This window comes from Callionymus lyra, chromosome 4 (assembly GCF_982586985.1).
Source record: "Callionymus lyra chromosome 4, fCalLyr1.hap1.1, whole genome shotgun sequence".
Classification (NCBI taxonomy): Eukaryota; Metazoa; Chordata; class Actinopteri; order Syngnathiformes; family Callionymidae; genus Callionymus; species Callionymus lyra.
In genome coordinates, this window is record NC_141821.1 from 19,551,482 (window position 1) to 19,568,302 (window position 16,821).

Genomic DNA, 16,821 nt, shown 5'->3' on the forward strand with positions numbered 1-16,821 from the left:
CTTCTTCTCATCGGTCAAGTCGCCTGAAAAGGTAATCGGAGCTAAAAAAAATATTTGGAAATGCAAAGTTTGCCGCTGGCCTCGCAGCGACCGTGGACGTTTGAGGTCATGGTTTCTTTTTTTTATTTGTTTCTTTAAGGAAGTTCACGACCTTTGGCAAACCACGCTTGTAGACAGAAACAACAAGAGAATGGACACATTAGCAACACTATGTCGTAAAGTTCTTAACATTATATCTTATCTCCTGATTTTCTTTAATTTCTACTAATAATTAGACATTAAATAATGCCTTTAGGATTTCAGGGGTTACTCCTGCTGTACACCTTGATAATGAGATGTTCAGAGAATATTCTACAGGTAGGATACTTGATGGAAGACCAAGGACATGCTGAAGAGACAATGAGTTTGTCCCATTAATCTCCTTATTCTTCGAAAGTGAGGCCTATATCTTCCTCACGTTAGAGATTTTCCGGGACCTCCATTGGTTGTAAGTGGTATCCCAGAATGCCTTGCCATCAACACTGAAGTCAATGGCGGCTAAAACCAGGCTGAGCTACAATTGTAAGTATTTTCTTGAAAGAGATTTTAAATTACGAAAACCATGCGGTTGTCTTAGTTTATTGCCATTTTATAGATATATACCTCTTTGTAGCTTAAAGTTTTTCTTTTATTTTACAATCTTTAGCCGGGTGATCCGGCACTGAGCTTCAAATGTATTTTTTTTCTGTGGTTAAGTTGTTTTTATCAAGATACAGCCTACATGCACAGACATTTATTTAAGATTGTACATGTACTAATATTGTGCCGTAACATGCAGCGCTAACAATAGCTACGACTGGTTTTGTCACATTAACCTTTGTGATTTTACTGGCTATATTATGAAGTAATTTCTCTAGTCTGGGCTGGGAACACCTCAGGGTTTCCTAGCTGGTCCATCTAGTGTGGGTACAGAAAGTCTGGTGCTGTGTCTCAAATTGCATACTTCTCTTAGTGCACCGCTAAACACTAACTGGAAATGACACGACAGCATCATCTTCTACTACTATTTAATGATTATTTCAACCAGCTGTAGGAACACCATCACCGACAAGTTTGGATCAAGAAATATGAGAAAGGAAATATTGGCGAGATATTTACGCCGGTATCAGCACCGAAGACATGTCATCCTCCTACTGCTGCTGAAAATGCACCTGTAAGTATATACTGTATATATTTATATATATATGGCGTAACTTCTGTTTACAACGTCAACATCACTAGGTTGGAGGCTGTTTAGGGTAGAAAGTGTCCATTGATCCATACTCACTTTTGTGGGAGTTTTAGTACGACAATTTAGTTTGCATGGCGCACTACATTTCGCATACTAAGAATTGAGACACACTTATGCACTAAAACTACTAAGTTTTAGTATGCAACACAGCTTGGCTCTCAAGCTGCTGCCCCTTCGACCCGGCTCTGGATAAGATAAAGAAGACGACGACAAAGACAGATTATTCGAGTTGGTAAAGACTAAGCGAGATGTTTCTTCAGACTCTCCCCCGAAGCCACGCTAACATTAGTAGCTTACTTTTTTTAACGACTGAGTCACAGAAAAGTAAATCAGTGTATAATATATTGTATTTGTTGAGTTGTGCTTTAACTTCTCTCGTACTTAAAGAAACAGTGTCGTGCAGCATAAAGATCTAAAGGCAGGGGCGGGACAAATGTCAATCATATTACAATTAATTATCTAGATGGACAGTGTTTTACAGGTCAGTTTTTAACTTTTTTAAATTAGCAATCAAGTCGTGGAGAGGATTTAAAGCAAAACGGTAACAGGACCATTGAGTCTTATAACAAAACACACTAGTCTTTAATTTTTGTTTTCAAAAATGTTTCATTTTCAAACAAACATGTCTCTCCTTGTATTAGACTCGCAGTGTCAGATAACAGAGGAAGTTTATCTTCATGAATAAATGACTGTCTGAGGAAAGTTCTGCCCACTTGCGATATGAATTGAATACTTTTTGACCTATATTCTTCTTTCTAACCTGAATGTTGTTTCAGGTAGTGTCTCAATATTACATTACAATGCATTTTTTCTCCAGGTTTTATCGTTGAGCATCCTCCCTTTATCAGCACCCTGTGTTCCTCATGGCTCCAGCTCGGTGCAACCAGTTCCCTAAAGCATTTGTGTTGGCACAGACGGGAGTGACTCGACGGCTCAAACGTGCCGTTATCCCTTAAAAACAGGAAGAAACCGCCGATAGACACTCGGGAGTCGTCAATTTCCTCAAAGTGTTTTCCAAATATCTTGACCATGAATCATAAAGGACAAGTTCAAGAAGAATTTAAAGTGTTTCTATCAATAATAAACAATCTAGAATAACATTTAGGGCACAAAACGTAAACTCTGTCTCCTAGAAAAAAAGCAGGGAAATGAGCAAACAAGGATTAAGATGGTGTCCTGGCAAGAGGATGACCACATTTCCGTCTTGTCACTTCTTGTTTGCTGATGCTGTTCCAGCGTAAGGGCGGGGAACAACATTTTGTTAGCTGGCGCTGGCCTGTCTCAGCTCTCCCCCGATCTCACATTCAAGAGCGGAGAAAACAAACCTCGAATGTCCCAAACACGATCAAGCGGTTTTATTCGTCACGTCTGTGCTAAGAAAGAGAAGCCATCATAAATATTTAGTCTATTGTGTTTTTGTACATTGTGTTTTCAGCAATGCCAAGAATGTCCCCGGTGTGCCCACACTTCCATTAACCTGCTTAACCCCAGACCATTGTCTGGAGTTCAGCTGAACACTCAGCGATCGGAGGTGCAGTCAGAGATCACAGATCTTTGCAGAGTGTTTCAGGAACTCAAGGTTTCTCTTTAAATAGGTCCGACTCACTTATAATAAAAATGATGTTTGTTTACTGAAGTATAAAAGGCACCAGTCGTTTTAGACAGAACTTTTATTATGGTCCGCGGCTCATAAACGTGAGTTGAAGAAGGTCAGGATGAGACCAGATGACTAAATAATGACCAAGATGTTAAAGATATTTCTGTGACAAACGCGTCAAAACTTTCAAGACATAAAAGAGATCACTTTAAGCACATCAGTAAAAAAGTTCATGGACAATCTTTTAAAGTCTTCTTTGGAATGTTTAAGGTCCAGTGTTCATGCTACGCACATTTCAGATAATTATCCACTTGAGTTTAAGTTCAAAAGTGAGCACTTGTTAACAAAAAAAATCTTCAGGAATGCTTTAAATTGTGTTTTTATCTGAGGCTGCAGGCCACAGAGTGGACCTGGAACCAGAGATTGTACCTAGTTGTTACAGAGCCGCCTTGAGGTTTAGAATCATTTAATAATTTACAGTCATGTATCTTCATTACTTGGTATTTTTGTTCCATGTTCATACAGGGCAGCAAGTACGAGCTCATTCGTCAACGTTTTCCTACGACACTACTTGCTTAAAACACCTGCTCCCAACATTAAATAATGAGACCCTCACTGGTCATAATCCCCACTTTCAGCTGTCAATTATTATGAGCAGTATTTCGGCAGGCGTCCACTAAAAATGTTAAAAAATGTCACGTGATGTTGATGACCTGTGAAAATGCCACGCTGTTAATCACATTTTCACATTCAGCATTTGGAAAATGTTGACTCTTGTGCGGGAGCAGGACTTCCAAGATTTATGATTTTTATTCCTCCTGCCAAACTCGCACGGACATTAATCAAAGGCGAAAACTCAATGCTCCACACGCACCACCAGCCTTTGGCAGGGACCACACACGCGTGCCGCACTGACACACGCTCATTCCAAATGCTCTTGTTGTGACTAAAGTCTCTAGATTTGTCTCTCACACCTCGAGTGATTAGAGGTGCGAGATCTTGTCCAAGTCCTTTTTCTTCTCTGTGTACTGAGTGCTGAGTTCTCCCACCGCCCTCGCGTGATCGTCGTCCACCTCTTCTTTGAGTCGCTGCTGCTCCTTCAGGAAATCTGCCCACTCCTCTAATAAACGCTCCTTGTTCGTCTGGAGTTGGTTACTCTGGAAGTCCAGACAAAAGTAACATCGCATGAGCTTGAATAGATATTAAAGTACAATTAATTTTGATCTAAAGTAAAATAAACATATAAAAATGATGGCACATTGTGTAAATACTAAATATAAACACAAAGATAATGTCTTAGTAAACAATACAGTTAACTTTATAACCCACTATTACTAAAATACATGATATTCTAAAGTGCAATATTACAGAAAAGATAAAAACTTATGTGAACCTCTGCTTGTCAATAACACCCTTGACTTTTGGACTGAAACCTTATTATTATTATATACATTTAAAACAAACTAAAAAAATGTATAAATTTGATTGATTGATTGTCATTTGGAGTACACTCAAGACTAGTCTTGAGTAATCACAGTTACTTAACTCAACGTTTACTAGTTTTGAATAGAAATATTTACTGCTTCATATTTCACTCTTTCCTTTGAGTTCTTATTGTTTATAATAAAGAGTCAATAGTTTTAATTTCTTACAGAATCTTAATCAAATGAATAATAAAACTCATCTGACGAATATGCAACGAATGCAACACAACAATGAAAAAAAACATTTCCCTCGATACGTCCTCACTGTTTTAGGTGAAAAACGTTCTACAACGTCATACAATTTTACCTGCTGTGCTTCTAGCTCCCTCTGCTGGACTCTTGATGCCATGTGATTTGCTGCTTCCACTGTGGAAAACGCGGAGAAAAATGCATTTATTTCACAAATGATAATTTCCTATGTTTGTTATGTCCAGACGTGTGTACTAAAAAGAGAAGTTTCATCATTAACTTATACTCTTGAGGATTTGAAGATAAAATAATTCAGGTATTTGATATTATATACAAACTCTTATTCTTCTTTTTCTTTCGGCTGCTCTGACCATCTAACCCTGTTCTCTGTATCCCCCTCTCTCACACCAACCAACTTCATATCTTCTTTCACTACATCCATAAACCTTCTCCTTGGTCTTCCTCTAGACCTCCTGCCTGGCAGTTCCAACCCCAGCATCCTTCTACCAATATACTCACTATCCCTCCTCTGTACATGAGCAAACCATCTCATTCTCTCTGACCTTATCTCCAAAACATATAACGTGTTCCTCTGATCGACTCATTCCTGATCCATCTTCGTCACTCCCAAAGAGAACTGCAACATCTTCATCTCTGCTACCTCCAGCTCTGCTTCCTTTTCCTCACTGTCTCCACAACCTACAGCATGGCTGCTCTCACCACTGTCTTGTATATCTTTCCTTTCATTCTGGCTGATACTCTTTTTTCACACATTACTCCTGACACTTTTCTCCACCCATTCCATCCACTTAAAATCCTCCACCTTCTTCATCTCCACTCCCTGTAGCCTCATGGTTCCAATTCGATTCCTCTCATTCACACACATATATTCTGTCTTGCTGCGACTAACCTTCATTCCTCTCCTGTCTAGAGCATTTCTCCATCTCTCCAGCTTTTCCTCCACCTGGTCTCTGCTCTTACCACAGATCGCAATGTCATCTGCAAACGTCATAGTCCATGGAGATTCCTGTCTAACCCATCTGTCCGTCTGTCCAACACCACCGCAAACAAGAAGGGACTCAGAGCCGAGCCCTGATGTAGTCCCACCTCCACCTTCAACTTCTCTGTTACACCTACAGCTCACCTCACCGCTGTCTGACAGTTGACATTCATGTCCTGCACCAACCAGTCAATGATATTATATACAAACGGTCAATAAAAAAATTAAGTTCCAAATGGTAAGTAAAACAAACTCGGCTGTCTTTTTACAATCACATTGAATTATTGCCACTCATCGTCATCTTGGAAATATGTCGTTCTACAACCTATTGAGTGAGGATTATGAGAGAATAACTTACCGCGCTTGATGACATCAGCTAACTGCTGCTTTATGCCTTCCAAATTATCAGGAACCATCTGGTCGTTGGACTCCTTTGCCATTTTATCAAGGTTTTCCAACAGTCTGCATTCCCTAAGTCCACGTTTTTCCTGGCAAAAACATAACATAACATAAATATATATAAAACAACAGTTTCTAAAAGATACATGTGACATCAATGTCGACAATAACAACACGTTATATTTATAAAAAGATGAAGAGTAAATAGCAAATTGACATATTTAATCTAACTTCCCTGATATGACAGTATCTACTAGTTACCATTTATCAGAAACTTGTACTATCAGTGTTGTAACACAACATATATATTTTTTGTGGTGGACGTAGAGAAAAAAAGAACGAGATAACACACAAAATAAGCAATGATGTGATATTTAACATATTATAAAAACAAAGGCAAAAAAAAATCAATCATTGTTATTAGAAAGAACGATCACAATTGAGTTTTGTTTTAAAAAGGAAACATTCTTTGCACAAATGCATTAAATCAAATATTAACTATATTCACGAGTCTAGAAATAACTGTTTAACATAAAATAATTAAGATTAAAAACGAAATGATACAACACATAGTTGAATTAAAAGTTGTGTTTTACTGCTCATCCTTTTAGTAGTTTATTCAGTAATCTTTCTGTGAATGAATGTATTCTTACCTCGAACTCTCTCACAAAGTAGCGGATTTCTGCGTTAACGACAGGTCTGTGGTCCAACAAGCGAGACTGAATGTCTCCCACATCTGCACAAACACACAAATCATTTTAGTGTTTGTTAACTAAACATTCTTGGTTTATATTATGTATATTATATTTATTACAAAACTCATTCGTTAGAATTAGTTTCTCCTACCTTTGATGATCTTGTCCATGTCCACACGCTGCTGACAACTTGTCAAAATGTTACAGTGATAATCCACGTTTATAACAACACTTTAATTCGAATAAAAATGATAAACTCGTTTTCTTTCTCGATTTGTCTGCTAACGCCGCATAATGCGAGTCAGCTGACATCAATAATAACAACATAGTACTACTTCCGGAGCAAAGCGGAAGTAAATCCTAAAAGGGATCTCTTCAGTTCCGCGCTGATTTAAGTTCCTTTTGAATCATATTAATGATTAAAGATCGTTAAAAAATGAACATAATTTTTGAATGTTCACATCATACGACCTATATATAACATTTCGGCGATTTATTTGCGCATGTGATTAATGACACTGCAGTTTATAAAATGGACAGCAGAGGGCAGTCTTGTCACGCGCTGCTTTTGAGATCCAGGTTTGTATAAATTAACTTAAATGATACAGATTTTTTATTTTATTTTTAATGCAAACTATAGTTGCTAAGTATTAAAAACAAATATGGTTTGAAAAACGATCTAAAAATTACAAATACAGGGAATTAGACTATTCAACATTGTTCAAAAGATATTTAGCAAATAAATAATAGAACATCGTTTTTAAAACGCTTCGTTTTACAGCGACTACGTTATGCCTAACTTATAATAATTTAATATAAAGTCGAAAAAATAGGTTCACTTTTTTTTTTTTTCAACGAATTGTCATTTCTTTTGTAACCGTTAGATGCCGCTAAGTCTCTCCAACGTCATTCCTCCACTGACCAGATGATGTTAGGGTTGCATCTGCTCCTCTAAAACTCTAGAACATGCACATATATTGGCATAAATTATGAAATAAGGACATGACTAGTGGCGAGATGTTCGTGTCAGAGTGGGAAGCGGCGTCGTTTGGGGCCAAAGCTTCATGTGAGTTGTGAAAAGTTTGTTCGTGGGCCTTAAATTCATTAAGAATGTCATGCTTAGTTAGGGAAAATCCATTTGAACGCAACTTAAGTTTGGCCCCCCTGTCCACACTGTTTAGTGGAAGAGATATTACATGCACCATTAGTCTGATTTGGGCCCATTAAAGAGATGAGATGATTGATCAACAGCCAGAGGATGAACACAAACGCTCCACTGTTGCTTTGTGTTTGTGTGAAGAAGCACAAGAGGACCTGTGACAATAAACATGTCAGAACCAGCGAAGCATCTGTGACAGGAACATGCATCCCTTGGTTATTAGTCCATTTATTCACAGCTCTCCGGGGTGAAAATTAAAGACATTCAAATGAGGGAAAATATACCGTTTTAATTAAGAAGACGCATCAGATTATCTCAGGAAACCGAAGGTGTTCACTATCACTATGTTGTATGAGAAGATTTACATTTTTATTTTGATTATTACTCAACCGTTACTAATGTTTGTCGCAGAGGAATAATGATATTAAGAATTTAAATCAGAATACAAATAATATATTTATAATCAAACAAGAATTAGGATAAAATGTTACTGTTAAAATTTAAAATTAGTTTTTATTTATCAGAAATATTTGGTGAAAAATAAATGATGTGCACATTAAGTACATTTCCTACAGATCAATGTCGACAGATTCTTAATTGAAATGATTATAATGTACAATTTATTTATTATTTATTAACAAAAGCACGGCACATAAGAAAACAACTCTCCTGGGAAATCAAATACAATAACAATAAAAAGATGAGGTAGAATCATTAAACTTAGATTTTAATAGGAAAAAATAATTTTAGCTACAAATATATTGAATTAATCCAAATTAAACCATTAACAATCATTTGTGGTATATAAACACATTTAATTCAAGAACAAAGAACATGTCAAATTACATTAATATCAATATATTTTTGGTGTAATATTTGAGTTGGTGTTTAAAACATTTTCATTAGGAATAAATGGGACTTTTCCTAACAATCCGGGTCAAGAAACATACAGTGTTTGCTGCTCAGTCGGGCAGATTTTCAATGACACTCGGGTAGAATCACAAACACAAATAAACTCCAAACCCGGATCAATATTTTCTTACTTCATGATGCTTATTTTTACAAGATATTTATTGAACAGGAAACAAGGATTCACTTGATGGATCTACTGACTCCCTTAAGAAACATCTTAAGACGTTTTTATTTGTTCAGGCTTTTCCTTGATTTTCTGGAACTCCTGTTGTGTTATCAGTTTTATCTTGATCTTTAAAGTATATACTTTATTGAATATTGTTTTGATTGTTTAAGTGCTTTGTGACCCTGGTCTGGAAAAGCGCTATACAAATAGAAATTACTTACTTACTTACTTACTTGTCTTTTAATCCTGTGTAACACAAAAGCGCATTTTTACTGTAAAGTTAAATCTAAATAGTTTTACACTTGATTTAAAATATTAAAATAGATTTAATTAATAACAGTATTTTGTTATTCAATCTGTATTTTAGTTTAAGGGAATAAAAACGTCAAAAGATTATTTTTATTATTATTATTATTTATATTCTGTTTCCAAAAAAATATATAATTTCACATGGCATTTGTGGTTCAGGATCTTGTGTGTGAATCAATGATCTCTCCTTTATCGTTCTATCACATGTTCACATACAGACCAGCATCCACATCAGCATTCTACGGCCCCCCATGTATTGCAGCTCGCCGGCCCAATTGTCCTGCAGGCGCTTCTACAAACGGCGCTCCAGCCATGCAGTGGGAGGTCTCTCCGTGTGCTTTACCAAACATGCCCACTGGCCTCTGGAGCCGGGGCCCCGGTGACGCTCCTGCGTATATCTGCTCGACCACACAGCCCCGGCACGGACGCTGCTCACATTACCCACCGGGTATAATTATTCTGTGTTTTCTCTGCTCTCGGTTCCTGGACTCTCACTTAGATCATGTGGGTCCTGACACCGAGGTCCAGGCGGAGGGCCTGGGGGGGGCCAACTGCTTTGTGTTTACAACACACTTGAACGCCACTCACTGCACCGACGCTCCGAACAGGTGGGGTTGTGTGTGGTGGTGGTGGGGAGGGGGGTGGTTAGGATGAGAGATGGGGTGTTACTCACTGGATGCCAAGGCCTCTGGGCTGGAGAGAGAGAGAGAGAGAGAGAGTGGGGGGGTTGATGGAAGGAAGACCTGCTGCCCACCTACCTGTCCTTCTTCCTCTCTCTCTCCCTCCATCCCTGGACGCTGACCGCCATCACTTCCTGGTCGCTCTGCCTGCTGCAGGCGAGCGTGGCGGAGTGTGTGTGGACGAGCACGTGGATACATGGTTCGCACACGGCAGCGTAAACACCGTCTTGTCTCGTCCGCTCATGTTCACACACTTCCTGGTCGTGAGCAGGGGCCACGGGTTCCACAGTGTTGACTTCATGAGTTTGTCCCTCAGTGTTATTTAAAAAAAAAAAAGGTTTATGGAAGTATATCAGTGCCATTGAGGATTGAATGGTGGAATTTAATATTTCAAACATTGAAAGGTTGAATTTGTTATATTTTAATTTCAGTTTTCAATATTTTTTTTTAATTCATAGCCTTTTAAATTCAATATTAAAAAATTCGAAGCCTTGCAAATTTGACATAAATGCAGGGCTATAAACCAGATTTGAAGGCTTCAATTTTTTTGATTTTGAATTTGAAAGGCTCTGCATTTTTTTTATATTTAATTTACGGCTTCACATTTTTATAGATTGAATTTGCAAAGCTTCACATTTTTTTTAATTGAATTTGCAAAGTGTCACATTTTTTTACATTGAATTTGCAAAGTGTCACATTTTTTAAAACTGAATTTGCAAAGTGTCACATTTTTTAAATTGAATTTGCAAAGTGTCACATTTTTAAATATTTAATTTGCAAAGTGTCACATTTTTTAATACTGAATTTACAAAGTGTCACATTTTTTTATATTTAATTTGCAAAGCGTCACATTTTTTAATATTTAATTTGCAAAGTGTCACATTTTTTAATACTGAATTTACAAAGTGTCACATTTTTTAATATTTAATTTGCAAAGTGTCACATTTTTTAATACTGAATTTGCAAAGTGTCACATTTTTTAATATTTAATTTGCAAAGTGTCACATTTTTTAAAACTGAATTTGCAAAGTGTCACATTTTTTAATATTTAATTTGCAAAGTGTCACATTTTTTAAAACTGAATTTGCAAAGTGTCACATGTTTTAATATTTAATTTGCAAAGTGTCACATTTTTTTAAATGGAATTTGAAAGACTGCTATTTTTTATATTGAATTTTAAAGGCTTTCAATTTTTAATATTGAATTTAAAATTCTTCACATTTTTTAAGATTGAATTTAAAAGTCTTCACATTTTAATATAGAATTTGAAAGACTTTACATTTTGTATTATTTAATTTGAAAGGTTCGAATTTCCTAAATATTGAATTTAAAAGGCTTTAATTTTTTTTATATTTAATATGAAAGACTATGAATTGAATAATTGACATTAAAATATAACAAATTCAACCTTTCAGAATTTGAAATATGAAATTCAACCATTAAATGTTCTGATGCCTCTGATCTACTTCCACAGAACTCCTTCATTCATCATCTACTTCTTCTCCACTTGACCTTTTCGTTTATGTTTAAAACTCGTTCAGAGGTATTTTAAAGTGGATACGATTGGATGAAACAATTTATATTAGATTTAATTTAACATTGTTTAATGACAGATCGATTCAAAAAATTGTTGATTTATATTTGATTATTAAATTGAGTATTATATAAAAAAAAACAACATTATATAAAGTTATTACTCAAATTTTTTAATTTCCTTTTTCATTATATTAAACACCCGTTTTCATCATCCGTTCTTTCTTTTGTCTCTGCGGCCCCTCACAGTACATAATGTGGCCCCTGAATGTATTTGAGTTACATGGTGTCGAGGTTGTAAAGAGGTGAGTACGGACGGAAATAAATCGAATGTACTTGTTTATCTTTCATGACCTTGTTTGCATTTGTACATACTTTTTCCTCCTAATTCTGTGTTTATTTACATACAAATCATATTTTCCAAGTGTCTTAACCATGGTGTCATCTTAGGGTCACGGTGAGCCGAAGGCCCGAAAACAAATGTGTTTGTGGTATCCCTTGTGTTGTCTCAGGGTCATGGTGCCCCCGAAGGCCCCGAAACAAATTTTCCGAAATACATATATTGGTTGAGGTCGTTCATCTTCACCCAGAGACAACACAAGGGATACCACATTTGTTTTCTGCCTTCCGGTCACCTTGACCCAGAGATAACACAAGGCATACCACAAACACATTTGTTTTATAGGGCCTTTGGGTCACCTTGGCCCAGAAAAAAAAGGTTGTTTTTTGGGTTTAGAGTATTTTTGATCACATTTTTATACGTTTTTTTTCTATTGCATATTTACGAATCTAAGTTGTAAAGCTTTAAAGAAATTGACGGTGAAGTAAATAAAAGTCGACTTTGGCTTTTATTTATCGGATCTTTATTGTGTTAAAAAAATGAAAGTGTGTTAAAATATGACATTTCTACAGTTACAGCATCATTTTAATGACCATGTTTTTTTTTTTTTTCAAATGATAACATATAAATATAATTTGGTTTCACTTATTTATAAATAATCAGTTTCAGATCTGCACACCTGAAACATTATGGGCTGTCGGGGGAAAATAAAATAACAGAAGGAATCACTAGTGATGTGCTGGTGAAGCTTCATGAAACAGTTACATTTTTTGAACAGGTCAGTAGGTGGCGCCATCAGTTTAAAATTGATGTGATGTTTAATTAGAACAGTTGTTCAGAACATAGGAAAATAGTGCAGAGACCGCCATCTACTGGGCTTTGACGATAATGACACTGTTTCATGAAGCTTCATCAGACCATTACTAGTGATGAAGCTTCATGAAACAGTTTAATGTTTTTTACAGGTCAGTAGGTGGCGCCATCAGTTTAAAATTGATGTGATGTTTCATTAGAACAGTTGTTCAGAACATAGGAAAATAGTGCAGAGACCGCCATCTACTGGGCTTTGACGATAATGACACTGTTTCATGAAGCTTCATCAGACCATTACTAGTGATGAAGCTTCATGAAACAGTTTAATGTTTTTTACAGGTCAGTGGGTGGCGCCATCAGTTTAAAATTGATGTGATGTTTCATTAGAACAGTTGTTCAGAACATAGGAAAATAGTGCAGAGACCGCCATCTACTGGGCTTTGACGATAATGACACTGTTTCATGAAGCTTCATCAGACCATTACTAGTGATGAAGCTTCATGAAACAGTTTAATGTTTTTTACAGGTCAGTAGGTGGCGCCATCAGTTTAAAATTGATGTGATGTTTCATTAGAACAGTTGTTCAGAACATAGGAAAATAGTGCATAGACCGCCATCTACTGGGCTTTGACGATAATGACACTGTTTCATGAAGCTTCATCAGACCATCACACATGAACACAGTTGTAAAATCTGACCTTCAGGATGGAACATGTTAGATTCTGAAGTTCAGCTACAACTGACTTACTCACCGAGTGAATATTGCTTGATGTTTTGGAGTGAAGTTGTTGACACAATGTTGTCTCCCTGAAGCAGGGACTCTGAAGACCAACATACGTCCATCTCCTCCCTCTTTCCAGGTTTTTTTCTCTTTTTATTTTACAGCAAAAGACAACAGAAGCTTGTCAGACGAATGTTGAAATGATAGAGTTGGTTTGAGTTTTGGGATCAGCGTGGAGGGAGGATGCAGAGAGTGTGTGCAGTTGGAGGAGACCAGTGTGTCATTCACGATTAGCGTTCACGGCAGACCCTGCCTCTATTTCGAGACTCGTCCTGGAGATTAGCAGGAACCGCAATGTCATTTCTCCCATAGGGCGCTGTCCCCCTGTCCTCTCCTGTCCCGGCATCCAGACCGAGCGGCTTTTCAAGAGGCAGGAAGTTGACTGAGGGCAGCAGGCTGGCACAGACTCCAGACCTGTTGAGGCAGAGTGTCCCACAAAGTGCCGACAATCAAAGTGACGGATGTTGGGTTTGCGGCAGAACCGGACCAGGATATCTTCTTCTTTTGTTGTGGGCTGAGTTGTGTCTCCGAGTGTTGCATTCTCGAGCGCAAACACACACATAGAGCCGAGGGTGTTGATTTATAAATGCTTGATTTAAGCAGCGCTCCAACAGAAATGTGCACGGATTCTTCATCCCTCCATCATGGACGACTATCAGAATCAACTCATCCTTTCTGTGTCTATAAATGCTTGTTAACCATGTTTGTTTGTAATGATTTAATAGAATTATCCTCAGATTACACATGTCAAATAATATTATTATTATAGACTGTGGTCGTAGTTAAATGCATTTCTCAAGGCAACTTAATAGAAAAAGACACAAGGAAAAAGAGCCTTAATGTAATGGAGAAATATACAGATACACAAGCCACTAAAATAAAAGCACAAATGAAATTTAATTAATGGAGAAATAAAGACATAAACAAATAATATTGGTTTAATTATGGGATAAAAATGTAAAAATAAAGACACTTTTTTTTAAAATTGTGAGTTATTTAATGTTATTCAATGTGTAATATACAGTAATTGAAAAATATAATGATACAAAAAAAAACACAAGTACAGTTGTAAAGAAATTGATGAAGAAATAAAGAAAATAAACAGATAATACTGGTTTACTTGAAATGTTAAAATAAAGATACATTTTTATTTGATTGTGTGTCAATGTTAAGAGACCACATTAAATATTAGGTAATTAAAAGTAATTGAAAAATATATATATATATATTTTTTTTTAATTATGCCATGAAATTTTAAAACATTTTTTTATTTAATTTTGTATTATTCAATGTTAGTGTTGTATTAAATATCTGGACTATGTTAAGGGGTATTCACCTAATTAAACAAAAAAAGACCCTTAATATGATTGAAAAATATAAACATACAAATAAAAGTATAAATGAACAGTAATTAATAATGACATAAAGAAAACAAAAACATTTTTATTTTATTGTGTACTATTCAATTTTTTTTGAAAATAAATCTAAAAAAATCAATAACACACCAATACCTTTACGATATATAAACGCCCTGACTTGAATAAATATCAAATTTCAAATAAATATATCAGTAGTTTTTCTACACTATTACTATTCATTTTTACTTTGACCTCATACAGGTAAAACTTTGGCAATAAAAATGTGATTACATACATTGTTCGTTCATTTACATCTTTTCAATGTAAATCACTGAACAAAAAAAAAAAAAAAAATATATAAAAGAATATGCAGATGAAAAAAACATGATTCGGATTTGAATACACACAAAATAACTTTAGTCAGTTATAGTATAAATTAGGGGATTTCTGCACCTAAAATTATTCAACCTGTTTATACGTTAAAAAAACAAACAAAAAAACAACATAATGAGGTTAAAAAATGTAGACACAAACTTAGAAACCTAACTTAACTTCCATCTTATTTTCAGTCAACATGTACTTTTACAGTAAATATTTTTTATTCTGACCAACCTCACAGGCTCCAATATCACAGTGCGGAGTTCTTTTCGTTTTAATTCTGTGAAGTCCTTCTGCCAGTATATCAAACTGAAAATCTAAAATCTAAAATACAGATCAACGCTTCTTAGAATTTTTCCGCTTTTGATCAATTTTTGGCTCTGACAGTAATTATAACTCACATTTACACCGGGAATTACAAGGTACTGGAGGGAACAGGGACAGATCCTGTCAGGGATTGTTGGAATAAATATATCTTACCATGAAAAACTATTGATACTGGATATTTGCCCAAAATACTTGATAGACTTTGTACTCCTATGGGAGAATATTTTTGCGATTTTGTATTCAAAAAAAAGTATGAAATTTCAACTAATTGAAATCGAAATACGGAAAAAATATTATTTGGGGAGAACAGAAGAGATTGGTTGCAGTGGAAATCTGTGTTAAAAGTTTTTAACCCTTGTATAATCTCAAGGTCAAGGTGACCCAGAGGACCAAAAACAAATGTGCTTGTGGTATCCCTTGTGTTGTGTCAGGGTCAAGGTCAACGACCTCCACAACTGCATATGTATTTATGGAAGCCAGGGAGGTTGTTCACCTTGAGCCAGAGACAACACAATGGATACCACAAACACATTTGTTTTCAGGCCTTTGTTTCAAAATATGTGAAAAAGCAATAAAAGATGAATGAATAGATAACCATAATTCACCATCTTATATTTTCACGTTCAAGATAAACTCGAAACAAGACCAGAAAAGAACCCAGAAAACTAAAAACTGTTCCTTTCAACTGAGAAAAATCTATAAACTTAATGTCACAACACGATCTGGATCTTGTAATCCATACGTTTGTGTCTTCTCGTTTGGACTATTGTAACAGTTTATTTTGGTGTCTAAGCAAGAAGGAGCTGTCTCGCCTGCAGTTAATACAAAACTAGCTGCTCTAGTAGAAGAACTCACATTTCCACGATCCTTAAAAATCTTCACTGGCTGCCAGTTTCTTTTAAGGATTAATTTAAAAATTCTGGTTCTTACTTTCAGATCTATTCATGGTCAGGCTCCTCCGTACATCAGTGATCTGATCCAGCCTTACACCCCAGCTCGGGCTCTGAGGTCTGTGGATCAGAATCTACTGATGGTTCCTGAACACGCTTCCGGACCAGAGGAGAGAAATTCTTCCAGACTGTTGCTCGTTGAACGATCTTCCTCTCCCTCTGTGTTTGATGGATCTACTGACTCCTTTAAGAAACATCTTAAGACATTCTTAGTTGTGCTTCTTTCAATGTGTTTGTCTTATGTTGTCTTGGCATTTTAGAGTTTTTGCATTTGTATTTATTTTTAACTGTGTATTGCTATTGATTGTTCAAGCGCTTTGTGACCCTGGTCTAGAAAGGTGCTTTACAAATAACCGTTACTTACTTACTTACCTTTGTAGCAACTATCATGACATTTTTAAGAATAAAGTGAATTTAGGAAGCAGCACTTAAAGCATTAGGCAGAGACAGATGGCTTTTCAAATAAATCACAGGGCGCTCG

General features: G+C 36.1%; 2 protein-coding genes across 2 annotated transcripts in view; one reads left to right on the forward strand and one right to left on the reverse strand.

Annotated features, from left to right (window-relative positions):
• The window catches only part of pdcd6 (programmed cell death 6), a 160,993-nt gene that overhangs the window by 106,430 nt on the left and 37,742 nt on the right, over positions 1 to 16,821 (forward strand). The gene's annotated exons all lie outside the window — the stretch shown is intronic.
• bloc1s5 (biogenesis of lysosomal organelles complex 1 subunit 5) lies at positions 2,926 to 6,944 on the reverse strand. Its single transcript, XM_087789115.1, has 5 exons — positions 6,786 to 6,944; positions 6,593 to 6,675; positions 5,899 to 6,028; positions 4,659 to 4,717; positions 2,926 to 4,024 (listed from the first exon to the last, which is right to left on the reverse strand). The coding sequence occupies exons 1-5, from the start codon at positions 6,802 to 6,804 to the stop codon at positions 3,851 to 3,853; spliced, it is 465 nt and encodes a 154-aa protein (XP_087645241.1). The 5' UTR covers positions 6,805 to 6,944; the 3' UTR covers positions 2,926 to 3,850.